At 42.5% G+C, this 27,175-nt stretch overlaps 1 protein-coding gene across 2 annotated transcripts in view; it reads right to left on the bottom strand.

Moving 5' to 3' along the window:
* The window catches only part of frmd3 (FERM domain containing 3), a 156,548-nt gene that overhangs the window by 34,449 nt on the left and 94,924 nt on the right, over positions 1 to 27,175 (bottom strand). Inside the window, exons 8-12 of one of the 2 annotated variants that reach the window (XM_055632984.1) lie at positions 21,569 to 21,667; positions 16,784 to 16,872; positions 10,433 to 10,496; positions 7,573 to 7,661; positions 3,733 to 3,807 (exon numbers count right to left, since the gene is read on the bottom strand). In XM_055632984.1, the coding sequence (XP_055488959.1) occupies positions 3,733 to 3,807; positions 7,573 to 7,661; positions 10,433 to 10,496; positions 16,784 to 16,872; positions 21,569 to 21,667 (416 nt within the window). The remainder of the gene's footprint in view (positions 1 to 3,732; positions 3,808 to 7,572; positions 7,662 to 10,432; positions 10,497 to 16,783; positions 16,873 to 21,568; positions 21,668 to 27,175) is intronic. The other variant, XM_055632985.1, reaches the window with a different exon arrangement.

Genomic DNA, 27,175 nt, shown 5'->3' with positions numbered 1-27,175 from the left:
ATTTCCAATTCATTTACTAAATTCAGTATTTATTATTAAATGGTTATTATTTTAATAATCGACCTTAGGTAGGCATAATTCTCCCTTGCCTTTCATCCGCAGTACGCGTAATACCCGTAACTATGTTTAACTTACGAGCTTCAAGCCTCATTTACAACAGGCAATAAAGGCAGCCAAAATCCTGCCTTGGCACCGTGAACTGCGCGCAAGGTGCTGCGCATGCCTACAGGAGAGGAGCCCAATCTGCGCATGCGCGGTTTTTAAGATTTTCTGCGCACGCGCGGTTTTCACAATTTGGGCTTGTATTCACTGGAAATCACTGGAATATGGAACATTTTAAATTATAAAAGGACTGGTCAAGCTGGATGCAGGAAAAATGGTCCCAGTGTTGGGGGCCCAGAACCAGGGGCCACAGTCTAACAATAAAGGGAAGGCCATTTAAAACTGAGATGCGAAAAACCTGTTCACGCAGAGAGTTGTGAATTTGTGGAATTCTCTGCCACAGAAAACAGTAGAGGCCAATTCGGAATCAAGGGATATGGGGAGAAGGCAGGCACTGGTTACTGATTGTGGATGATCAGCCATGATCACAATGGTGGTGCAGGCTCGAAGGGCAAGATGGCCTCCTCCTGCATCTATTTTCTATGTTTTCTATTATGTGTTGTTTGCGACGGCTGATGGGGTGGAAGGTAAGGACTAGGGGGACTCTGTCTCTGTTGCAACTAGAGGGAGGGGGAGCAAGGGCGGAGCTGCAGGGTACTGAGGAGATACAAGTGAGTGCCTCATCTATGATGGCCGATGGGGAAACCCTATTCCCTAAAGAATGAGGACATCTCGGATGGTGTGCTATGGAACACCTCATCTTGGGCGCAGATGCAGTGTAGACGGAGGAATTAGTAGGGGATATTCTTTGCAGGAAGCATGGTGGGAAGAAGCGAGTCAAGATAGTTGTGGGAGTCATACCTTTTTCCTTCGCTCCATAGATGCTGCTGCACCCGCTGAGTTTCTCCAGCTTTTCTGTGTAACCCTAGTTGTGGGAGTCAGTTGGTTTGTAATAGACGTCAGTCACTAGTCTATTTCCTGCGATGGAGACTGTGAGATCAAGAAAGGGGAGGGAGGTGTCGGAGATGGTCCAAGTAAATTTGAGTGCAGGATGAAAATTGGTGGTGAAGTTGAAGAGAATCTCCTCTGCACCCTCTCCTGTGCAATCACATCCTTCCTGTCATGTGGCAAGCAGAAATACACATAGTACTCCAATTGTAGCCTAACTAATTTTTTAAGAAGTTGCACCATAACATCCTTGCTCATACATATTTTCCCCGGTAAATGAAAGCAAGTATCCTGCAAGCCATCACCACCATTCTTTCCATGCTGCCATCTTCCACCTATTCACTAAAGTCCCTCTGTTCCTCAATACTTTTCAGCTCTGTGGAAAATGAACATCACAGTTGAGCCGAAGAAATTTTCACCCAAACATTGTCTTACTGGTTACTGTATTCAATCAATCAATCAGTCAGTTTGATTCGTCACTTGCACATAAAGTGCAAGTGAAATGAATTTGCCAGCAGCGGTACAATGGAAAAAAGGACACACAAAAACACAATAAAAATTTAACACAAACATCCACCACAGCATTCATCACTGTGGTGGAAGGTGCAAAGTTTGGCCGGTCCCCCTCCATTTTCCCCCCGTGGTCGGGACCTCAACCCTCCTCAGCTGCCGCTGCGGGCGTCCAGATTTGTAGACGAGGTAAAGTCCAGATAAAGTCCAGGTAAGTCCTGAATCGGTGCCTCCCCACCCGAGACCGCAGCTTCAGGTTGGTGTAGGCAGCAGGCCGGCGGTCGAAGATCTAAAGAAGCACGGAAGCACCGCAGATCGCTAGGCCGGCGGTCGGAATTCCTCTCCAGGTGTCCCCGGCGAAGTGGGTATTATCCCATTACTCTGTAGTTCAGTATTTAGTATTCAGTATTTACTTTAATGTCATTTTAACTGAGTACTTACATACACAGATGAAATGAAAAATTGTTTCTCAATCAGTTCCCGTCAGTGCAGTTAATAAAAGCAGAATAAATACATATAGCTTTAAAAATTAAAATTACCATATCTAAAATAGGCCGAATAATTGAAATAAAAACAGACATTCAGACCGAACAGTTGCTTTGCTTTGACAGGTGCCTAGCTGTCAAAGTATGGGCGAGGTTAGATGTGTTGGTGTATGATATATGGGGAGGGGACACAGTCCGCTAACCAGTCTTATTACCTGTGGGAAGAAGCTGTGTAGCATCCTGCTGGTTTTGCAGCTGATGTTCCTGTACCTCCCCAGATGGCAGAAGAACAAAGATAGGTCCATCACTTGAAGTTTGAAAAGTCGACAACCTTTTCATTACTGAACCTTCTCACCACTATAGCAGTGGCAGTCAGCAAGCAGTTCCTTCCCCCCAATTATTTCATATTGGTACACCAATGTTTTGATATTATTTGGCTGCTTTCCATATGCTTTTACCCAGATGCATATTCTCCTATTAGCTCTGAGATTTTAGGCATTACAAAACCGTTTGGGCATCGAGCATTCTATATTTTTAACTCTTCTAGCAATTATTTATCCTCAACCAATAGATTTTTACTTAAGGTCCTCGTAACTTCTTGTTTTCTGATGACTATCAAAATAATTTGCTTTCAATTTCATCTTCCCATTAACTACAACAGTTTTGACATTTCAGTATTGACTTTTCTTGTGTTCGGTGAAAAGGTTTAAAAGTCCATCTGTCCTTCAGGATGATTAATATCAATAGAAAGTGCTCTTCACCTGCACGAGAACCATGTTTAGAATTTATAGAGTTTTGCGATACTGCGTGGAAACAGGCCCTTCGACCCGACGAATCTGTGCCGACCAGCGATCCCCGAACACTGACACTATCCTACACACTCTAGGGACAATTTACAATTATAGCAAGCTACAAACCCATAAGTCTTTTGAGTGTGGGAGGAAACCGGAGATCCTGGAGAAAACTCATGCAAGTCACGGCGAGAATGCACAGATTCCGTACAAATTTGCATCGGTAGTCAGGCTCGAACCCGGGTCTCTGTCACTATAAGGCAGCAACTCTACTGCTCCGTCACCATGCTCCCCCAACATCTTGAGATCCATGGATGATATCTGATGTCTACCACTCTCTTTCTCTCTTATCCTTTTTCCTCTGATTTAATTCATAACTGGAAATAGGAATTGTATTATATTTACAATTTTTCTTTTAATCCCAGACAAATGAGAATTTCCATCAAAATTAGAGTAGATAATCCTCGAGATAGGCACAACCTCTCACGTGAAACCTCCAAAATGTGAAATAATTCTGAGCACTCACTTTTCAAGCTATTCGCTAAACAGAATACATTATGCATTCTGTACGCATGTACGTCAGTCTTGACGCATGAATGAAGTAAAAGTAGAATATGTGGAATGGCGTTACAGCTGTATCCATTGTACGTGAAATTATATGGTCCTATAACATTTGAAATGATGTGGGATTAGCCAGGGATTAATGGCAGATCCTGTTCTTTAACGTCTCTGACATAAACCTGCCATCATAGGACTCATGTCCCATTGCATGTTAAATAGTTTTCATATTCTTTGGGTTATTATAGCAAACATAGGTCATTAATTATATTTAGAACCTTAGAGCAAAATAAGGCAACAAATTTATTGAAGCATAAAACACAAAAGAAATCACTCACCTGAAGCGAAATCTCCTGCCTTTGAAAAAGATGTTGCTGCTGGAGACCGTCTTAATTTGACTGGATTTTGCATACCTATAATAAGATGGGAAAAGCTATTAATATTGGTTTGAGAGGAAAATCTGTATCTATATATACCATTCAGTATTATGTAAAAGGCAAGATTCACAGCATCTGCGCATTAGTCCACAATTTTTCTGTTAATTAAAAGTGCGTAGGAGTAGGTCATTCGGCCCTTTGAGCCAGCACCACCATTCAATGTGATCATGGCTGATCTAATGGGGAAAATTCGGGATGTTAAGTGGCATCAATGACCGTGAAACTATGCCAAGATAGTATGAAAAAGCTCTTTCCTTTCTTTTTTTCAATACAATTATTATTGCTAAAATATATGTTTTAACACACGAAAACTATCACCTGTGCAGCAGCCTTACATCCAAACATTCAATAGATTAGACTCTATAATACATGCAGTGGAGTGCTGTGTGCACATACTCCATCATTTAAAGGACTATGAATACTGACAAACAGATCTGTTCAATATAATAGAACCAATACTTCTCGCTAAGGAAATCATTTCTCCTTGCAAAAAGTATATATTCCATAGTCCATACCACAATTTTCCAATGAGTAATATCAGTAACCAGAAAATTATGCACAATTTTGCAATATGCAACCTCATTCCTTCAACACCTCGTTCCTCCTGTACCCTGCTACCACCCAGCTGTTTACTGGGATTGCTATTGATCAACATGAACCAATTAAATGGGTTGGAAAATATAGTTGAAAGCTTTTAAACAAATCAAATTAATTGGTTATTAAAATCAGCTAAAGACGGTAATCTGAAATTTGATTATTATAGAAAATTGGCCCAACTTTTATTTAAGATTAAGGAAAAATTGGTGTTGAGGTAAGAAGGTTTGAGATGATACTGAAGATATTTAACGAGGTAGTTATGGCTCAGAGAGAAGCAGATTCGAAGCAAACAGCTGGGTGGCAGCAGTGGAGCTGCTGAGTTGTTTCATGTAATCAACATAACTGCAATTTGTTGGCAGCAGCACAAAGATGGGAAAGAGGGTGAATCTATGGGAGAAGGAAAGGGTTGAGTACAGAAGCAACAGACATGATACAGATGAATGAAGACGAGTGAGATAACACAAATTCAAGAACACAGAAGAGAACAAGATTTAAGATAGCATGAGAGTTCACATGTACAGGGAAAACAGGGTACATTTTTTAAGAAAAGAGAATATAACAATTTCAACAACTAAGTTACAGAGAAAGGTTGAATAAATTAGGTCTTTATTCTCGGGAGCGCAGAAGGTTAAGGGGGGACTTGATAGAGGTCTTTAAAATGATGAGATGGATAGACAGAGTTGATGTGGACAAGCTTTTCCCTTTGAGAATAGGGAAGATTCAAACAAGAGGACATGACTTCAGAATTAAGGGACAGAAGTTGAAATGAAATGAAATGAAATGAAATGATTCAATTTATTGTCATTGTCAGTGTACAGTACAGAGACAACGAAATGCATTTTTAGCATCTCCCTTGAAAGGGAGACACAGGGCGTCGCGGTGTGCCCGCGCCTGCCGCCGTAATTACATTCCATTACAGGCAAAGGTGGGTGAAGTGTCTTGCCCAAGGACACAACGACAGTATGCACTCCAAGCGGGATTTGAACCGGCTACCTTCCGGTTGCCAGCCGAACTCTTAGCCCATTGTGCTATCTGTCGGCCTAGGGGTAACATGAGGGGGAACTTCTTTACTCAGAGAGTGGTAGCGATGTGGAATGAGCTTACAGTGGAAGTGGTGGAGGCAGGTTCGTTGGTATCATTTAAAAATAAATTGGATAGGCATATGGATGAGAAGGGAATGGAGGGTTATGGTATGAGTGCAGGCAGGTGGGACTAAGGGAAAAAAGTTGTTCGGCACGGACTTGTAGGGCCGAGATGGCCTGTTTCCGTGCTGTAATTGTTATATGGTTATATGGTTAATGTTTTGAAAATCGGAGAAGGAATCATTTCCAATTTCAGCCAGTGTAGTTATAGACAATAGGTGCAGGATTAGGCCATTCGACCCTTCGAGCCAGCACCGCCATTCAATGTGATCATTGCTGATCATCCCTAATCAGTGCCCCATTCCTGCCTTCTCCCCATATCCCCTGACTCCTCTATCTTTAAGAGCCCTATCTAGCTCTCTCTTGAAAGTATCCAGAGAACCAGCCTCCACCGCCCTTTGAGGCAGAGAATTCCACAGACTCACCACTCTCTGTGAGAAAAAGTGTTTCCTCGTCTTCATTCGAAATGGCCGACCCCTTATTCTTAAATTGTGGCCCCTTGTTCAGGACTTCCTCCACATCGGGAACATGTTTCCTGTCTCTTTCGTGTCCAAACCCTTAATAATCTTAAATGTTTCAATAAGATCCCCTCATCCTTCTAAACTACAGAGTATACAAGCCCAACTGTTCCATTCTCTCACCATATGACAGTCCAGCCATCCCATGTAAACCTGCGCTGCACTCCCTCAATAGCAAGAATGTCCTTCCTCAAATTAAGGGACCAAAACTGCACACAATACTCCAGCTGTCGTCTCACTAGGGCCCTATACAACTGCAGAAGGACCTCTTTGTTTGTATACTCAACTCCTCTTATTATGAAGGCCAACATGCCATTCGCTTTCTTCACTGCCTGCTGTATCTGCATGCTTACTTTCATTGACTGATGAACAAGGACCCCCAGATCCCGTTGTACTTCCCCTTTTCCCAACTTGACCCCATTTAGATAATAATCTGCCTTCCTGTTTTTGTTCAACATCGGATAGACCTAGGCATTGAATCAGGATGCAACGGAGATACATGTGACCCACTCAATCCCTGAAAGTAAGTCTTACTAACATCTGGAGGAACTCTCAGAATCAAACCCATCTGCCAATGCTTCAGATTCCTCCATCATCATTTCTGAGTATGAAATTTGAATATCCAAACTATGACCAAATTAGTTAATATTACATAATGTGAAATAAACAAGCTTGACCCAGTTCAGATGATGGGTCCTCAACTTCGAAACAGAAATGCAATTTTGCTCTCTGTAATGCTCAAAACATTTTTTTATTTCAGATTTTATAGACAATAGACAATAGACAATAGCTGCAGGAGGAGGCCATTCAGCCCTTCGAGCCAGCACCGCCATTCAATGTGATCATGGCTGATCATCCCCAATCAGTACCCTGTTCCTGCCTTCTCAGCATTTAGCAGCATTGTTAAGAATGATCACTGTTTATAGTTCTGTGCTATAGTTTCATTTCAGAGTGAGAAGCACCAGAAACAGAATCTGGAACATTCTAGTTCTCTGTGCAAGAATTTTTCAAATCACAGCAAACAAAGACACAGTCATATGACAACAATGGTACGACTGAAATGTCAGTAAACAGTATAGATGCCATATAACAGAGAGCTTGTGAGATTTGCATCTTTTCAATTCAGTATTAGTGAGCGGTATTGGAATTATGTTTCAATGTTTTTTCTGTGACCAGCTATGAAGCTATTCTGAAAAGGCAGCAAGCAAAAATAATTCAATGCCAAAGGATTCAGACAATTTTGCCTTCTCGCAACACCTTTAAAAATACATGAGGCCTATGCATGCCTACCATAGTTACACCCTTCATCCCTGTAATATTGACCTCAAAGTATTCGTCAAATGTAACACAAAATTTTAAAAGTTATTAAATTGTAAATAATTTTGAAAGAGAGGGCAAAATATTAGAACATTTTTAAATGTTGAGTAAAGATAATCATCGCTTTCTTTAATTCTGAATAAAACCAATCACTGTTACAAACTCACTTATAAAATGCTTGGTTCTCCACACCGCATTTCCAAAGATGTTTACAAGCATCTGGTGTTGAGGTATGGTATGTCAGCACAATCTTCTTCTGAATAATTAAGATAAAAGAATTGGTAAACATACATTCTGCAAAGCTATGACTAAACAAAATAAAATATACACTTGTTTTGAGCATGAATAAAATGAGCCAATTTGCTACTTATCACCACAGCTCTACCTTCACAACACACATGCTCAAACGTGTTGGTACCTCTTTTTAAAATTATAATTCTTCTTGTGGATCAGCATGAAACGGTGGGCACCAAACCCAGCATGTATAAGCGAGTTTGGTATTCTGACTGTTCATGCCCAGGTCATAGGTCACTCGCTATAAACATTCTCGGCAACTGTGCTGCTGCATGCATACAGACCTGCGTTTCATCCGTAGTCAGGATCGAACCCGGGTCTCCGACGCTGCAAGCGCTGTTGAATTGCTACTGGACCATTCCCGTCCCCGCCCGAGAGTCCCATCCCATAAGAGATTAGTATACAAACTTAAAGCACACGGCATTGGGGGTTCAGTATTGATGTGGATAGAGAACTGGCTGGCAAACAGGAAGCAAAGAGTAGGAGTAAACGGGTCCTTTTCACAATGGCAGGCAGTGACTAGTGGGGTACCGCAAGGCTCAGTGCTGAGTGGGCAAATGTTTGGCAGATGCAGTATAATGTGGATAAATGTGAGGTTATCCATTTTGGTGGCAAAAACGGGAAAGCAGACTATTATCTAAATGGTGGCCGATTGGGAAAGGGGGAGATGCAGCGAGACCTGGGTGTCATGGTACACCAGTCATTGAAGGTAGGCATGCAGGTGCAGCAGGCAGTAAAGAAAGCGAATGGCATGTTAGCTTTCATTGCAAAAGGATTTGAGTATAGGAGCAGGGAGGTTCTACTGCAGTTGTACAGGGTCTTGGTGAGACCACACCTGGAGTATTGCGTACAGTTTTGGTCTCCAAATCTGAGGAAGGACATTATTGCCATAGAGGGAGTGCAGAGACGGTTCACCAGACTGATTCCTGGGATGTCAGGACTGTCTTATGAAGAAAGACTGGATAGACTTGGTTTATACTCTCTAGAATTTAGGAGATTGAGAGGGGATCTTATAGAAACTTACAAAATTCTTAAGGGGTTGGACAGGCTAGATGCAGGAAGATTGTTCCCGATGTTAGGGAAGTCCAGGACAAGGGGTCACAGCTTAAGGATAAGGGGGAAATCCTTTAAAACCGAGATGAGAAGAACTTTTTTCACACAGAGAGTGGTGAATCTCTGGAACTCTCTGCCACAGAGGGTAGTTGAGGCCAGTTCATTGGCTATATTTAAGAGGGAGTTAGATGTGGCCCTTGTGGCTAAGGGTATCAGGGGGTATGGAGAGAAGGCAGGTATGGGATACTGAGTCGGATAACCAGCCATGATCATATTGAATGGCGCTGCAGGCTCGAAGGGCCGAATGGCCTACTCCTGCACCTAATTTCTATGTTTCTATGTTTCTATCCCTGTCCGGGGACGGTCGGAGATGTCCGGGTTGAACCTGGACTGACGGGACACCGACCCGGAGCAGTGGCGGCCCAGGCTTGCAGCCAGAGCAGAGAAGAAACACTAACTCCAGCTCAACTCTGCCAGTCCCGCCAGGTTAACCGACAGCCCTGGACTGACGGGACATCGGCTCAGAGCAGTGGCGGCCCAAGCTTACACGCGTCCCTAATTTCCTGCTTGATGCTATCCCCAACCACCCTACTGTTGTTTGGTGGTCTGTATACAACTCCAACAAGCATTTTCTGCCCTTGGCTATTTCGCAGTTCTACCCATACCGATTTTACAGCATCCAAGCTAATGTCTCTCTTTGCTATTGCATTAATCGCCTCTTTAATCAGCAATGCCACCCCACCTCCTCTTCCATTCTGTCTAACCTTTGTGAATATCGAATACCCATGTTTAGCTCCCAGCCTTGGTCACCCTGGAGCCATGTCTCCGTAATTCCAACTATATCATATTCCTTAACTACTAACTGCATATTCAATTCATCCACCTTAATATGAATGCTCCTTGTATTAAGGCAGAGTGCTTTCAGGCTTGTTTTTCTTATCTCCCTACTACCTTTTGCTTCTGTCCTTCTTTTATAACCTTTTGTCTCCTTGCATTGATCCCCATCCCCCTGCCCTGTTAGTTTAAATGTGACCTTTCCTACACTCTCTTTCCCATTAACTGCACGCATACGATTCCACGTTTTTGACTACCCCCCACCCACCCCCCCCATCTTCCTAAAATCTTTTCAGGACCAGTGGGGTACCTGAAGTATCACAAGTCATTTACTCATTCATGCCAAGCCAGCTTGGACATGACGTTGATACAAGGCCATTTTCTGGCCACAGAAGTACTTTGTGTTTTTGATAGGTTTCATCAAAAAATGCTGGAGGTCATAGTTAAATTGCATTCAGCTTCTCACATGGCACAGCTGCATTCATGATTTAGGAAGTGCTGATGATTGAGAACTACATTAAGTTCTATGAAGTGTGAAAATGAGAATTTGAGCATATACCCAGTGATGGGTTACTGTTACTTTCTGCCAGGTTATATTATCAGATATATCAGACAAATAGTGAAAAACCTAGATGTACCAACATGGTTGACAGAAACAGGTAAAGTTTAATAATTACTTGCGAAAAGAAATTCATATTTACAACTAATGAACTGATATGTTATCCTATAAATGCAAGGGGACACGTGCACAGACTTTTTACACAGGGGAGGCTGGTCAATCAGTGCACTACAAAGTTTCCTCATTATTTACGAATAAATGTACACCAAGAAAAAATAATGCCTGACTTCTTTCTGAAGACCATGAACACAGAACGTCTTCCCACTGAATTTCAATTTGCTGACATCAGACCTAGAAAAGAGAAAAAAAAATTAAGGGAAAATTATAGCATAAAATAAGAACACAATACAAATGATCAAAATACATTAGTCTCATGCATATGAAAAAAGTAGAAATGCAGAAAATGCATCCTTTCATCAAGGTTGTAAAGGAAGATAATTTCCTTGAAAGATGAACGCTATTTTCTCTCCACTGATGCTGTCGAGCCTGCTATTTTCAAAAGTGAGGTGTACAATATACCAGAGCATATCTTGCTTGACTCAGACCGAACAATGCATTTGCCTCTCCCCCCATTGTCATGGGCTGTGCAGCTCCTAACATCCCAAAGGGGCATCCTGATTCGCTGTCTCCAGATCATTCTAAGCGATTGTTCAGGTTGTCAAGCAATATGTTTTACTGTTTCTAAATGTTTCAAATAATCCAAATCATTTAGAAACAATTGAAATGCAATTAAAAAATAATATTTTTTAAAATGCTTTAACCAATGTAGAAATAAGCTGTTCAAGGTTATTGTCAGAAAAGCTTCATAGAAAGGTCAGTGGAAATCCCTGGCTTTTGACCATGCCTGAGGCTTTGCTTCTGTTTGTGGTGTTTTTGATGTTTCTTTATTTTACATGTCTTTTCCTACTATTTCTTTTGATTGTTATTTTTGGTGTGTATTAACTTTTTTGTCAATGATTAGTGATGTACAGCACTTTGTTGCAGCTATGTTTGTTTTTAAAGTGCTCTATAAATAAAATTATTATTATTATTATTATTATTATTATTAATGTACATGAATTTAAAGCATCAATATTAATAAACTTCAATTAATAAGCTATTCAATGAAGGTGAGAACCATATTTGAATGAACGGTGCCAGACTGGATAGCTGGTGTAAAACCGGTGGCCTTTCATGTCAGTATGAGCAGGAACTGATGTTGGGTTCAGTGCTGAATCTGGCGGTGGAGCAAGGTGTGAGATGCATAGCATCGGACCTTTTGCACATACCATACTTTCACACTGCAGGAGTCCAAAATGCATTGGCACATGCTATTTAGTTTATTTACACCTGACGGTAATTTCCATTATTACATTGTGCCAGAATTTGGTCAGAATCTAACAGAAGCCAAGTTTTGAAATTGTACTCAGGTCTTGTGCTTTTCATTAATTGAGCGACAGAAGTTTTTTGGAAAAGACATCCAGATTTCCACTGACCTTTCTATGAAGCTTTTCTGACAATAACCTTGAACAGCTTATTTCTAATTTTGGGGTTATGTCCCAGTGTTCTAAACTTATTCACCAGGGAAAATTACTTCTCTCTCAGCAGTACGAAACACTTTATTCATCTTAAACACGTGTAGCACCACTTTGTTATTTTCAAGGGATAATAAACCTTTTCACTCATAACTCTTTCTGTATGTTCATTCAAAAATAATAATGGGCATAAAGTGCATGTTATTCTTTGGAAAAATAATAATCTTTGTCCACATTAAATTTCCACCCAGTTAAAACCCATTCATGATTTCAGTTGACGCTAAGAATAAAGGAGAGGCCATTTAAAACTGAGATGAGAAAAAACTTTTTCACACAGAGCGTTGTGAATTTGAATTCTCTGCCACAGAAGAGGCCAATTCACTGGATGAATTTAAAAGAGAGTTCAATAGAGCTCTAGGGGCTAGTGGAATCAGGGGATATGGGGAGAAGGCAGGCACAGGTTACTGATTGGGGATGATCAACCATGATCACAGTGAATGGCGGTGCTGGCTCGAAGGGCCAACTGGCCTCCTCCTGCACCTATTTTCTATGTAAAAGTGTCAATAATGAACTAAATTGTGTCAAAGTAGGCTGTGATGATTTAATTGGGGCCTCTACAATTTTCTGGTCTTTACCTTGGTACATGTCCGAATCATCTATTTCTCTACATTTTCTATAGATTACAGTAGCAACAATGGGCAGATGAGCATAGTTAAAATGGAGCAGCATCCTCAACCGTTCTTTAATCACCCTTATCCACTGAGCAGCAATTTTAAATCTCAAGTTGCATTAAACTAACTTCAAGTCACCAAAAAATCCAGTTTGATTAAAATCCAAAATTACATGACATTATTACCCAAGGCATGGATTATAACTGCAGACAAGGGCAGGAGCCACGACCAAAGCAAGATTTTTCCATTGCTTAGAGAGACAAGACAAGCAAGAGTGGCCCTCCTGTTCCCCTCACTACAGTGGGTTTCCCGATAAATATTCTGACCAAAATTCCCTTATCAATCGAGGATTCCCCTGCATCGCAGCAACATCCCACTCAATTTCAAAAGCTAGGAGCCATTTCCCGCCCTCTAATCCAACCACAGCTCAGTCCATTACAGGCATCATCAAAACATCCACACGAGGCATTGCCTCAAAAAGACACTATCTATCTTTAAGGACCCTCACCATCCAGGCCATGCCCTCTTCTCGGCGCTATCATCGGGCAGGAGGTGCAAAAGCCTGATGTCCCATACCACCAGTTTCAGAAATAGCTACTTTCAGCAATAGAACACTGTGGACCACCTCTTGCACTTCCAAGGACTTGTTTTCTAAGTGTGTTTTGGACTAACAATTTGTTTTCACGGTCATTTTCGTTGTCTGGTATAATTTGTGTGGAAATTATGCATAATTATCTTGATTGATTAGTAGGACTGGATGTTACAATCCCTAAGGTTTTTCACTACAATTGACATTTGGTATTCTTGGGGATGACCACTAGGTGATTTTGCTACCAATCAGACACATCTTCAGTTGTGTACCTGAACGTCACTGGGTGTTTCGGCCTTTTAACACAAGACACCCTCAGTCGAGGCAGGCCCACCCCAGGATGATCAGATCTGGGCGTGTGTCATATGGTAGCCTCTAGATGGTCATGTGGCAGTCCAGACAGCATCTTTTCTCTTCAGCCACAGCCAGTGACTGCTCCGTTCGGCGGCATTGGCAAGTTCTTTTATTGCCCTCCTTTGTGCCTGCCCTTTGACTCCTACTTCCCTCAGGAGCCTTGTAGTGGAACTGGCTACAAAGCCCCTGCACCCCACCTCACTGGTCACACCCTTACACTCCAACCTCTCTCCTCAGTCTCTGCTGCAAAGTTTGAATATCGAAGCCTTTTTCTTTCATAAGCCTCCTCCCAGGAGACCGTCAACTCAATGATGAAAACACACCGACAGGAGCTGGACCAGAGAACGAGGTCTGGTCGCAGGTTGGTAGCTGCGATTTCAACTGGGATCGAAAGCCTCTGGCCTAGGTCAACATGCATTTCCCAGTCCCTGGCTGCGTTCAGTGGGCATGAGTTGAGAGGCGAGGGGTTAGTCCTCTGCTTCCCTCCTTCCCGGATGAAGGATGGTATTTGCGGGAATGTTATCTGGGCATTGATAGGCATGGTGTTGGTGGTAACTCTCTTGCACTCGAGTTCAGCTGCCAAACACCTCAGCACCTGGTTGTGTCGCCAGGTATATCTGCCTAGTGTTAGGCTGGTCTTACAACCAACCAGGATGTGCTTGAGGTTTGCTGGAACTGCACACAGGGGGCAGGCTGGATCCTCTCCCAGCCAAAGATGGGGGAGGGAAGGACATCATATGTGGCTCTGATAATGAAGCTCAACTTATTTGACTCCATGGTCCACAGCTCTCTCCATGTGATCTTCGTCCTCTCAACGCCATCCCACCTCATCCAGCGGCCTTGTTTGGCTTGGGATATGGCTTTGGCACACCTGGCTGCTTCTTCCTGGTGGCGCACCTCCTCCACCACCAGGTGCCGACGTTCAGCTGGAGTACCCTTTTGCCAGGTAGGTTTCATTGCTCCCAGGCCAAAGCCCCCTCGGCCTTGTTGGACATGGCCCACTATGTCCCGGTGTCAGAGGGCGGATTTTGCGTCCAGTACCACTGCTGCTGGAGTCCATTTCTTCCCTGTTGCAAGGGTTGGAGCGACACCTCTTACTATTGGGTCCCAGGATTCCATTAGTGTCATGTCCAGCCTCACTTTGGCACATTTGTACTCCTCCACCAGGCTTGAGAGTGGCAGTGAGAGGGCTCCATTTCCATAGAGCCCTATGCAGCTGAGGCATCTCGGTAGCCCAAGCCACTTCCTCACTTGTGAGTTCACCTGTCTCTCCAGCTGGTTGACATGGAATAAAGTAACCTCATTAGTGGTAATTGGCCACATGAGTCGGGGCAGTGACCGAATTGAAGGCACCAAAGCTTCAGCTTCCCTGGGAGAGCAGTGTTGTTGATTTGCTTGAGGCCACTGATTGTATCCTGCCTGAGTTGTTCCACCTGCTCTGCATCCTTGAGGTATGCAGTGTAACATCGCCTGAGGCTTTTGACAGGCTTCTCCAGGACAGTTGGTATTGTCTCGTTATTGATGCAGAACCTTTCGTCAGTGAGCCGGCCTTTGACAATGGAAATACTGCAGGATTTGCTGGGTTTAATCTCCATTCGTGTCCATTTGATGTTTTCCTGGAGTTTATCCAGCAGGCGTTTGTGCATGCTTTTGTTGTTGTTATTGTGGTCATGTCATCCATGTACGCCCTGATTGGAGGAAGACGCAGCCCACTCTTCAAGCGTTCCCCTCCGACCACCTATCGTGATGCTCGAATGATGAGCTCCATTGGCATGGTGAAAACTAGAGGAGAAATGGTACAGCCTGCCATTATGCCTACCTCAAGGTGCTGCCAGGCGGTGGTGTTGTCCTGTGTTGTGACACAGAACTGGAGGTCCTGGAAGTAAGCTTTTAACCAGCTTTGTGATGATCTCTGGGACCTGGACGAAGTTAAAAGCTGCCCAAAGAATTTCATGTGGCACTGAACCAAAGGCATTGGCAAGATCTAAGAAAACCACATGCAGATCTCTCTTTTCCTTCTTGGCAGTTTGTATCTGGCGCCAGATGACGTTTGCATGTTCCAGACTTCCTGAGAAACCACGTACCCCTGCTTTCTGCACTGACGTGTCAATGAAGTTGTTGCTCTGCAAAAATGCCGAGAGTCTTTGGGCCACAACACCAAAGAAGATCTTTCCTTCCACGTTCAGAAGGCTGATCTGGCGGAATTGGCTAATGGTTGGGGAGTTATTTTCTTTGGGAATTAAGATCCCTCCTGCCATTCGCCATGCCTTAGGTATAATTCCTTTCCCCCATGCCACTTCCATTAACTTCCAAAAGTATTTCAGGGCACCAGGGGTGTTCTTATAGAGTGGAATATATGAATGGAATGCCATTGGGCCCTGGGGCTGATGCTGTTCTTGCCCGTTTGACTGTGTTCTACACCTCCTTCCATGTAGGAGGCCTTATGTCCATCTGGTGCTCAGGTGGGTGGATAGGTGGCATGTCATCTGGAATGGCGACTGGCTCATGCCTCAGGTTGTCAGAGTACATCTTCCTCAGGTGCTCCTCCAGTTCCCTTACAGGTACTCTCAGGATCCCACTCTTCTCCTTGACAAAGAGGCTTTTGACAAACTTATATGGATCTCTGTAGAAACTGTCGAAGTGGTATCATATCCACATGACAGTTTCTGAGATTTATTTTCCTCATCACGAGAGGTAATTTTATTGGCAAATGGTATCTGAGTCTATGCTCCTGTGATGCTGCTGCACGCAAGATTTTAATTGTACCTCACCGTACTCTATGTGACAATCTGTTCCACAAAGCAACAATCCTGACATTGGCAGATTCTAAAATCAATGAGGATCAACCTTGGACATCAGCAGACAGTCAATAGTGTCTTGAGTGGGATGAATCATTCAGTAACAGTGCCAAATAACTCAATGCATCAAAACAAAAAAATGGCAATGAATTTAGTGGCAAAAAGTCAATCGAGATTATTCTAGATTGTCCAATCAGAGGAAAAACACCATGGGATGGACAACCTGTGTTGCTGCATCCTTCAATTATAAAGAGTACAAGAGCAACACCTGTATAACAAAGAGACTTGCATTTGAATACCATGTTTTAAATATCCTGACATAATTACATCAGTGAAATATTGTTGAAGTGTTCTTGTATTTAATGTTACTATAAGGTGTTGTGAAAAAATGCATTTGGCAATAAAATCACCACTCATTGAGACGATGAAAATAAATCCCAGAAACTACCATTCAAATTCTGATATGTAAAAACCATGGTTCCTAACCAGTTACATCATTAAAAAGCCATAGATGACAATTACACAAGGATAATTTTAGTGTATCTTATCAGTACCAAATACATATTGTCATATTCAAGTGAGATATATACAGATAAAGTTTTGCTGATATAAAAATGTATATCGACCCCAGACACAAGCAAGTACTGTTTACCATTTTATGAGGTGGATCCGTTTATTCCCTTGGAACACGACAAAACCTATGGCAGTGAACCCTATGAAAGCTGTTGCTCCTGAGGAATCCTGAAAGGTAAAAGACAAATAGTTAAAATTCCTTCAAGAGATTATCTAAAAAGGCAACAAACTGTTCTCAGAATGTTATTCTGTCCGCTGTTTCAAAGGCAGGGTTGAAAAGCATAGATTATTTGGTCAAATTTCCCCTCACCGAATTTGTAGTTAGAGGATTAATTTGATTACATCAGTGGCATAAATCTGTGATTATTCTATTATCAGAATAAACTCTTGGCAAAGTCATTGGTAAGGTTTTAACAAACTTGCTACCGAAAATAATTTGACAACAAACTAATAAATACAAAATCACTATCATTCCATTTTACATTAGGACATTTAGATGTTCTTTGTCGTTGAATGTTCTTATATATTCCTGTGATTTATAACTATCTTAATTCAATTTTTGACATGCAGTATTGAATCAAAATATAAATTAAATTGATGACCATTTATTCAAACCAGGAAAATGCGGAATAAAGATAAAAGATATAATGCAACAATACAAGAAGTACTCTTTTCTTCCTATGGCATTAGATATCAAATTCCAAATTACTGACTTCTCTGGCAATTTCAGCTTTTAATTTATGCTTTATCAACTAAACTAAATTTCCAACATTCCAACATTCATACCAAAACTGTGAAGTAATAACCATAATGAATGACTGAATATATTTTCCTCTTTAGATAGAGGTAAGGGCTGACTTAAAAAAAGCTTTTTAAACTACAAAAGAGATTCAACAAGTTACACCGAGAAATGATCAGCTGCGTCATGCTGAACTTTAGCTATGGTCCGTAGATAAACACTTAAAATTCTTCTAGGACAGTTAATGTTAGAGCTAATCCATTCTAGCTGCATTGAACCTGCTGATGAATTTGCACATCACACCTCCCACTCTACCCTGTACTCATTACTAAGTCATGGTCACGGAGGGTCGAATGGTGGGTTGTGGAGGTGTTCCACAATGTGTGAAGTAGAGGGCCTGGTACATTTATAGGAGTATAAGAGCAGGGAGGTTCTACTGCAGTTGTCCAGGGCCTTGGTGAAACCACACCTGGAGTATTGCATACAGTTTTGGTCTCCTAATTTGAGGAAAGACATTCTTGCCATAGAGGGAGTACAGAAAAGGTTCACCAGACTGATTCCTGGGATGGCAGGACTTTCATATGAAGAAAGACTGGATAGACTAAGCTTGTACTCGCTAGAATTTGGAAGATTGATGGGGGATTTTATAGAAACTTACAAAATTCTTAAGGGGTTGGACAGGTTAGATGCAGGAAGATTGTTCCTGATGTTGGGGAAGTCCAGAACAAGGGGTCACAGTTTAAGGATAAGTGGGAAGTCTTTTAGGACCGAGATGAGAAAAATAAATTCACACAGAGAGTGGTGAATCTCTGGAATTCTTTGCCACAGAAAGTAGTTGAGGCCAGTTCATTGGCTATATTTAAGTTAGATATTTGAGTTAGATGTGGCCCTTGTGGCTAAAGGGATCAGGGGGTATGGAGAGAAGGCAGGTATGGGATACTGAGTCGGATAATCAGCCATGATCATATTGAATGGTGGTGCAGGCTCGAAGGGCCGAATGGCCTACTCCTACACCTATTTTCTATGTTTCTATCTGGTCCATCAGCTTTAGGCCAGTCAAAACACATCTAGTATAGCCCCTTTAAGGAACCTTCACGAAAATTAAAGAAAGCTTTTTTTTTACAGTTTATTTTAATTAATATCAATGTTTGTAATTAATTTACGTTGAAGATTACATTTAATTTAAGTTGAAGATGATTTCAACTTATTTTACTTTCATTATTATTTTTCCAACTGTTTGTAAATGTCTTTGATTATCAGATAATTCTAGACCTTCTGCATTATGTGGGTGAAAGTTTAGATTCAACCACCTGTTACCTTGACATCCTGCCTTCTGGACAACTGTTGCAGCACAGATGGAAGGATGTTGGATGTTGTGCAACCACAGAAACCTGCACAGCTCTGGATATCCTGCTAGAAGGCAGTTTGAGTCTCTGACCAACTGCACCACAATCCAGCAGAATGTTTTGACTTCTGGCGAAGCCCAAAACAAAGAACTATAAACATAATATAGTCACTAATAAAGCCTATATGTACCCAATTTTGCTTCCCATTGTGTATTTGAGATGAATAGTATAAATGTTTCTCAAAGTAAATTGGAGAAGTACATGTGTGAGAGAGGAATACAAATGATTTCAGACAGTAGATTAAATTTGGTAGGAAGAAATTTGAATGAGTTGTGTGGGGCATAAACTCTAACACAGAACAATTGGCTGAATCACTGTTTGAATGGTGTCCTATGTGACCTAAATGACCAAATAGGATGATGACTCTCTTTAAATTTATCCACAGACAACGAAGAAATAGGAAAATTACTCTGTCTTAGATTTCCTCTGATATTTAGCTTACTCCTCCCTATAATTCTAGCTTCTCTCATACTGAGTTTCTCTCCCTTTGAACATTACTTCCCATTTGCTCGATTGTCTTTAGTCCCGATTTACAATTATCAATTTATCAGGACCTATCAAAATTGTCTTAAGATTTTATTTTAAAGAATGAGTGTAAGCATATCAGTAGCTCAAAAAAAATGTAAAAGACCATTTTATCTCCCCCTCCTCTGATGAAGTAATTCATTTTGCTCAGATGTAGCTCTTTGGGTGTCATCATTTACCTTGACTTTAATGTTGTATTCCAGGCTCGATTATGTTTAGTGTATTTATGTCATTTTTAAAATGAAAGCCTAACAAAGACTTATTGGGCTGTTCCCACCTCAGATAATCCTGGTATCACCTACAGATCACATTTGTAGGCCAAAATACCAGGAGCTTTGCTGAAGATGCATTTGAGCAGGAAAAAAGGGATCAAGCCTGTTCGCCTACAAGTTATGTTAATTTTCCGCCTATGGGGTCAAAAGGTTATTTGATTTTCAGAAGCAGTATTCTAATTGCTAAAGTTATTACTGATGGTGACGTGGATGATTTTTAACTCTCACTGGAGTTAGTATTTCTACACCATAATCAAATGAACCATTGAGGCAACTCGAACAATTTCCACGATATTTTGTAATTGTGGCTTTCTAACTTCAGAAAGTACAAGAATCATACTTGAAACAATTTGATAAAATGTACAAGGGAATGTAGTGAGGATAGAAACTGATAAGCCCTTGGATCAGATGGCCTAACATCCCAGATTTCAAAGAGGGAACTTTGGGGATCATCATGTTTTGAACTACCATATTTCTTATGTTACAGAATGGTCTATGTGGATTGAAAAATTACAAATGTAAGAGAAATGTTCAAGAAAGGAGAGTGAGAAAACAGGCAAATGTTTGAACATTTATTAGGATTCTTGAATCTGGCTACTTATAACATAATAAGAAAATAATGATAACAGTTTAGTGAAAGAAACAATTTGTCAAATCCTTGAGAGATTGCTGAAGTTGTAACTAGTTATGTAGATGGTATATATATTCTTATACAAGGCATTTAATAATGTGACACCAAAATATTATTATGCAATATTATTATCCAAGGACCATGGATTGGTCAACAAAAAACTGAGGTTTAGTTCAAGTTCAAGTTCACATTTATTGTCACATGCACCAATTAAGTACAGTGAAAATTGAGTTGCCATGCAGCCATACAATAAAAACACACAATACACAATAGAATTTAACATAAAAATTGGTCACTTTTGGGTTGGTAGGACTGCTGCAAGGAGCAATGCTAAAACTTCAACTGATTACATTCCATGTCAATGACATAGATAAGGGGATTGAATGTAATCCAGCTTTGTTTTGGGGATGATGGGGGGGGGGGGGGGGGGGGGGGGGGGGGGGGGGTGGGGTTATCTGTGTTGTTATCTGGAGCTTGAAAGGACAGGTCATCCCATTAATACAAAATACTGTTCTTACGTTTGGCAGGGTGAATATTGAAAAGTTAATTCCCCTGGTTATAGAGTCTGGAACTGGTTTGTTGAGTTTCAAAAGCTGGCTGATCTGCTGTCTCACAGCACCAGAGACCCAGGTTTGATCCTGACCTCGGATGCTGTCTGTGTGGAGTTTGAACATTTTCCTTGTGACCGCGTGGTCCTGGTGCTCCTCCCATATCCCAAAGACATGCAGGTTTGTAGGTTAATTGGCCTTGTAAAATTTCTCCCAGTGTGTAGAGTCGATGAGAAAATTGGATAACATAAAGCTAGTATAAACGAGTGATTAATAGTCAGCGTGGACTTGGTGGGCCAAAGTGTCTGTTTCTATGCTGTGTCTCTAAACTAAACAAAAATGTTTATTAATTTCCAGGACATAAATTCCGTATCTTTGTCTGAGGTTTCAGTTCAGTTTCAGTTTTGTTTATTGTCACATGTACCAAGGTACAGTGAAAAACTTTCTGTCGCGTGCTAACCAGTCAGCAGAAAGACAATACATAATTACAATCGATCCATTTATAGTGTAAAGGGTCACTCAAACCTAGGTCAATGGGATTGATGGCAGTCAGGCTAAAGAATGAAGAATTATTCAAATATTCAGAGATTAATGAAGTAAGCAGGTCACAGCTGTTCCACAATCTAGATAGGGGTGAACTGGATGTGCCAGTTAATGGGAAATAATGACCAGAACTTGTATATACTGCAAAGCTGATGAATATTTGATAAAATGTGCAACCTAAAATTTAAAGAATAACTTACAGAGTTCTGGAAAAATTGGCTGGGAATTTCCTCGAAGCTGCTCCCTCTCCGCCGCACTTCTGGAGAAGTTACGGCGGCCTGTTTGCACGAATACACTGGCTGGGTTTAGGAGCAAAGGGAAAACGAGTTATGGAAGGGAGAATTACATTTTGTTTTAGATCGTACTGTATTTGATGATTCTAAGTGAACAGGTTAATTACTAATTAAACATCTTTAGTTACTTTTTCTGGAATTTAACTCACGTTGGGGTGAATGGATTTAGAGATGTAAAATGTATTACAAAATGTCATGAAGATGATTTAGGTTAAGTTTAGTAATCCTTAGGATCGACTCAGAGATGTTTCATATAAATGGTACAATGGCGGAAAAATAACAGCAGTGAGTGTGATTTAATGAAAACAAAATCTAGACAAACCAAAAAAATGATTATTTAGAATTAGTTGTCAATCCAAAATGCGCAAAGACAGTATTGAAATGTCTGATGAAGTCTTCCTAATTCTTCAAATGTATTGGAGTAACCTAGGTGAGTAAATGAAGTTTGTGTATGGTCACACTTTAGCTACTGTGTACCAATGGTGGAAGTAATGAGGAGTCAAAGTCATAGAAACATAGAAATTAGGTGCAGGTGTAGGCCATTCGGCCCTTCGAGCCTGCACCGCCATTCAATATGATCATGGCTGATCATCCAACTCAGTATCCCATACCTGCCTTCTCTCCATACCCCCTGATCCCCTTAGCCACAAGGGCCACATCTAACTCCCTCTTAAATATAGCCAATGAACTGGCCTCAACTACCCTCTGTGGCAGAGAGTTCCAGAGATTCACCACTCTCTCTGTGTGAAAAAGGTTTTTCTCATCTCGGTCCTAAAGGATTTCCCCTCTATCCTTAAGCTGTTACCCCTTGTCCTGGACTTCCCCAACATCGGGAACAATCTTCCTGCATCTAGCCTGTTCAACCCCTTAAGAATTTTGTAAGTTTCTATAAGATCCCCCCTCAATCTCCTAAATTCTAGCGAGTACAAGCCGAGTCTATCCAGTCTTTCTTCATATGAAAGTCCTGCCATCCCAGGAATCAGTCTGGTGAACCTTCTCTGCACTCCCTCTATGGCAATAATGTCCTTCCTCAGATTTGGAGACCAAAACTGTACGCAATACTCCAGGTGTGGTCTCACCAAGACCCTGTACAACTGCAGTAGAACCTCCCTGCTCCTATACTCAAATCCTTTTGCTATGTATGCTAACATACCATTCGCTTTCTTCACTGCCTGCTGCACCTGCATGCCTCCTTTCAATGACTGGTGTACCATGACACCCAGGTCTCGTTGCATCTCCCCTTTTACTAATCGGCCACCATTTAGATAATAGTCTGCTTTCCTGGTTTTGCCACCAAAGTGGATAACAGCACAGAAACGGGCTCTTTGGCCCATCTCATCTGTGATGACTAAATTTTATAATTGAGATACTCCCATGCCTGTATTTGGCCCATATCACTTTACACCTTTCCTATCCACTTACCTATGTAAATGTCTTTTAAATGTTAACATTGTACCAGCCCCTACAGCTTCTTCTGACAGTTCGTTCCATATATACAACAGCCTCTGTTTGAAGAAATTGCATTTGTCCTCAGAGGCAATTTCTGAAAGGGGAAAGATTTAATTAAAAATGTTCCCCCTCTCATCTTAAACCTATACCCTCTAGTCTGGACCGCTACCCTGGGAAAAATACTATGATCATTCATCTTATATACACCACTTGTCATTTTGTGCATCTCTATAAAATTACCCCTCAGCCTCCTATGCTCCAGGGAAAAATGTTCCAGCTTGTCCAGCCCCTCCTTATAATTCAAACGTTGAAGTCCTGGTAACATCCTTTTCTGCATCCATTCCAGTTTAATGAAACCTTCCTATAGCTGGATGACCAGAACTGCACATAAAACTCCAAATGTGACCTGACCAACATCTTGTTCAGCTGTAGTATGATGTCTTAATTCCTGTACTTAATACCCTTTATGATGAAGACAAGTGAGCCAAATGCCTTCTTTACCACCCTGTTTACCTGTGATGCGCTTTCAGGGAACTGCATAATTGTACCACTAAATCTCTCTGCTGTACAACACTCACAAGGGCCTTACCATTTACTATGCAAGTCCTGCCCTGGTTTAAATTACCAAAATGCAATACCTGGCATTTATCTGAATTAAACTCTGGCATTCCTCGGCATACAGGCCCAGTTGATCCAGAATCAATTTGTAAACTTCAATAGCCTTGCTCACTGTCCATTATACCACTAATTTTAGTAACCCAAACTGTTAATATAGATGACAAACAATAAGTGGACCCAATGCAGATTCCTGACGCACACCACTGGTCACAGGTTTCCAATCAGAAAAACAACCCTCCACCATCACCTTCTGACTATCACCACCAAGCCAATTTTGAATCCAGTCAGCTAGCTCACCCTGAATCTCATGCAAACTAACCATCTGCTTGATAGGATGCAGATGCAGAAAAGATTCACCAGGGTGTTACCAGGACCAACGTTTTAATTAAAAGGAGGGGCTGGACAAGTTGGAATATTTATGATCAGTGTTTTTTTAATTATGGTATGTGTCAGTTGAGCACCTCTATAAAGTTAAACGTTATAATTATGTTTTCCAACCATGTGACATGTATTTTTATTATTAGCGCATACCAGCATCTTGATGTCTACATAAAAATCTCTGTTTAGGATGGCAGATGGTAATTAGATTTATAGGTTAATAATGGTAGTGTAAATCTTTATTGATGGTAACTAAGTGTTATTATTAGAGGAAGCAAAGCTGAGGTAAGATATCTATTGCACATCTGAAAAATGCCTAAAAGAAACAATAAAATGAAGATAGGATTATTTATGATGATTGATTCCCAATGCTGCTCTGCATAGTGCGAGAATAAATAAATCAATTGATTTTGAAAAACAGTAACAATAGATCAAGAGAGCATTAAATAAAAAAACAATCGATTCATATAAAATAGAACACGGTAATAAAAATCTCACATATCTTTACTATGCTTAACAACATCATGTTATTAGAAGCACTGTAACCCACTTTTATGCCATATTCTAGTGGCAAGATGTACAAACAAAATTACCTGATAACCTGAGCACTTGAAGAAGCTTTAAACAGATTTAAGGCCAATTGGAAATGAATTCAAGATCATTTGTGGACCTTACGAAACACTAGACTAAGTGGGACCCGTTGGATCCCTGTCACATGGGAGGCCCGATCCCCCAATGTAACCCTTTCCCCAACGCAATATTCCACCACTCACCCATTCCCCCAACGCAACCTGTTCCCCCAATTCAATATTCCATCACTCACCCATAGCCCCTAACTTCCACCACTCACCCATAGCCCCTAACTGCATAGATGCGGCTCATTTCCCCTCATCTCTGAGCTCTCCCCCTCCTCTTCATGTGTGGAGGAGAGGAGGGGAGGGGGTGAAGGGAATGGGGTGTGAGGCGGGGAGGGGGTATGGGGTGTTAGGGGAGGAGGCGTGTGTGTGTGTGGATGGGCAGGTGTAGAGGGGAGGAGAGGGTGATGTGGGGGGAGGAGAGTGTGGCGGGGGGGTGTGGGGTGGCAGGGGGAGGTGTGTATGGGGGCGGAGGGGTGTGGGAGGGGGTGGAGGGATCTGGGGGGGGGAGGGGGGAGGAGGGATCTTGGAGGGGCTGTGTGGGGGAGGGTGTGTGTGTGGGACGGGGGGATTGTATGTGTGTGGGTATGTGTGTGTGTGGGGAAGGGGTGTGCGGGCGGAGTGGTTGTGGGGGTGGGGGGGGGGTGTGTGGGGGGGAGGGGTGTGGGGTGGGGTGGGGGGGTGTGTGGTGGGGGGGGGGGTTGTGTGAGTGGGGGGGGTGTGTGTGGTAGGGGGGGGTGGTGTGGGGGGGTGTGGTTGGGGTATGTGGTGGTGTGGGGTTTGTGTGGGGTGTGTGTGGGGGGGGGGTGGGGGGGGGGGTGGGGGGGGGTTGGGGGGGGGGGGTGGGTGAGGTGGGTGGGGGTGTTGTGTGTGGGGGGATGTGCATGGGGGGTGTGAGTGGGTGGTTGGGTGGTGTGGGGGGGGGTTTGTGGGGGGGGTTGGGGTGTGGGAGCGGGGGGAAGTGAACTTGGAGAAAAGATGAGTGAAGGCCATGAGGGAGAGGGGGGTTCACGGGGGGGGGGTGTGTGAGGGGGACGAGAGGGGTAGTAGAGGCTGGGGGGTAATAGCGACTCACAGCAGGGGGTTGTTGTCGTTTCCTCCTTCGCCCGGGGAGTTTTCCTTGTCCGTTGGGGGGGGTCTGGGGGGATGTGCATGGGGGGTGTGGGTGGGGGTGGGCTGGGTGTGTTGGGGCTGGGGGCTTGTGGGGGCTGGGGGGGCTGCTTGGGTGAGTTGGGTGCGGGGGGGCTGGGGGAACTTGGGGAAAAATGGGCTGCTTGGGGCTGAGGGCTGGGGGGGCTGCTTGGGGGAGGGGGGGGGAGGAGCAGTGGGGGCGAGAGGGGTAGGGCTGGCATTGGGGTTGTAATGGGGACTCACAGCATGGCGCTGGGTTGGCGTTCTCCTTCGCCAGGATCAGAGTTTCTGCTTGGGTTTGGCGCATCTCTGCTGCTCCGGGTTGGGCTGGGGGGTCTCCGACGCTGGGCTGCTGCTTGGGGCTGGGCTGCTGCTTGGGGCTGGGCTGCTGCTTGGGGCTGGGCAGGCTGCTGGGGCTGGGGCTGGGCTGCTGCTTGGGGCTGGGCTACTGCTTGGGGCTGGGCTGCTGCTTGGGGCTGGCAGGCTGCTTGGGGGGGGGGCTGCTGCTTGGGGCTGCTTGGGGCTGGGCGGCTGCGTGCGCTGCTTCCGGTCCCTCCGAAAGTTCATTTGGAAACCTCCGCCGGCCATTCTCAGCTCCAGTAAAAACGTGATGGTGCAGGAAGTGGCGGACCGTCCGTGGAGTGACAGTGGAAGAGACTAATCCGCGCGGCGCCGATTGACAGGAGAAGAGATCGATCTGTGCACGTGCGGTTTTTAAGATTTTTCAACCTCGCTAACTTTTGCGACATTCAACTGATCGAAATAAAACGGTGCACTCGCAGCACAGGAGAACGGTGAGTGAACTGGCGAAAAATCGTAGCGCTATCGCAAACCATTTTTGCACAAATAGAAAAACCGCCAAACCGGAAGATAACAAGATCAGAGTTTTAGTTATGTATAGATCAATTATTTATAAATGTCTTCACTATGAAACAACTTTTTTGCAGTAACATTTAAAAGAACATTTCAACTGGTTTATGATTTATTTATCTATTGTGCATCACATCACATTTCTTTATCATCTCTTTCTCATGATTACTCATAAAAATGTTAACCAATATACAAATTAATAGGTACAAGAATCTTTATGCATCATAACAATACTGTGCTTTTGAATGTTACTATTTATATTTACGACAATTGTATTTACTTGTAACATGAAATATAATATTTACTTTGCCCCCAGCATTTCGTATATGTTAAGGTGATCTACTAAAGTATTTTTACAATTTGAACTGATTTCTAACTGCTAAAGAAAAACTATCACCAATCCTAAAAAATAAAAAACTTCTATCACTTTTTA

The sequence above is a fragment of the Leucoraja erinacea genome, chromosome 3 (assembly GCF_028641065.1).
Source record: "Leucoraja erinacea ecotype New England chromosome 3, Leri_hhj_1, whole genome shotgun sequence".
Lineage (NCBI taxonomy): Eukaryota > Metazoa > Chordata > Chondrichthyes > Rajiformes > Rajidae > Leucoraja > Leucoraja erinaceus.
Note: the sequence above shows the minus strand (reverse complement) of the source record. Positions and strands in the feature narration are given on the sequence as shown.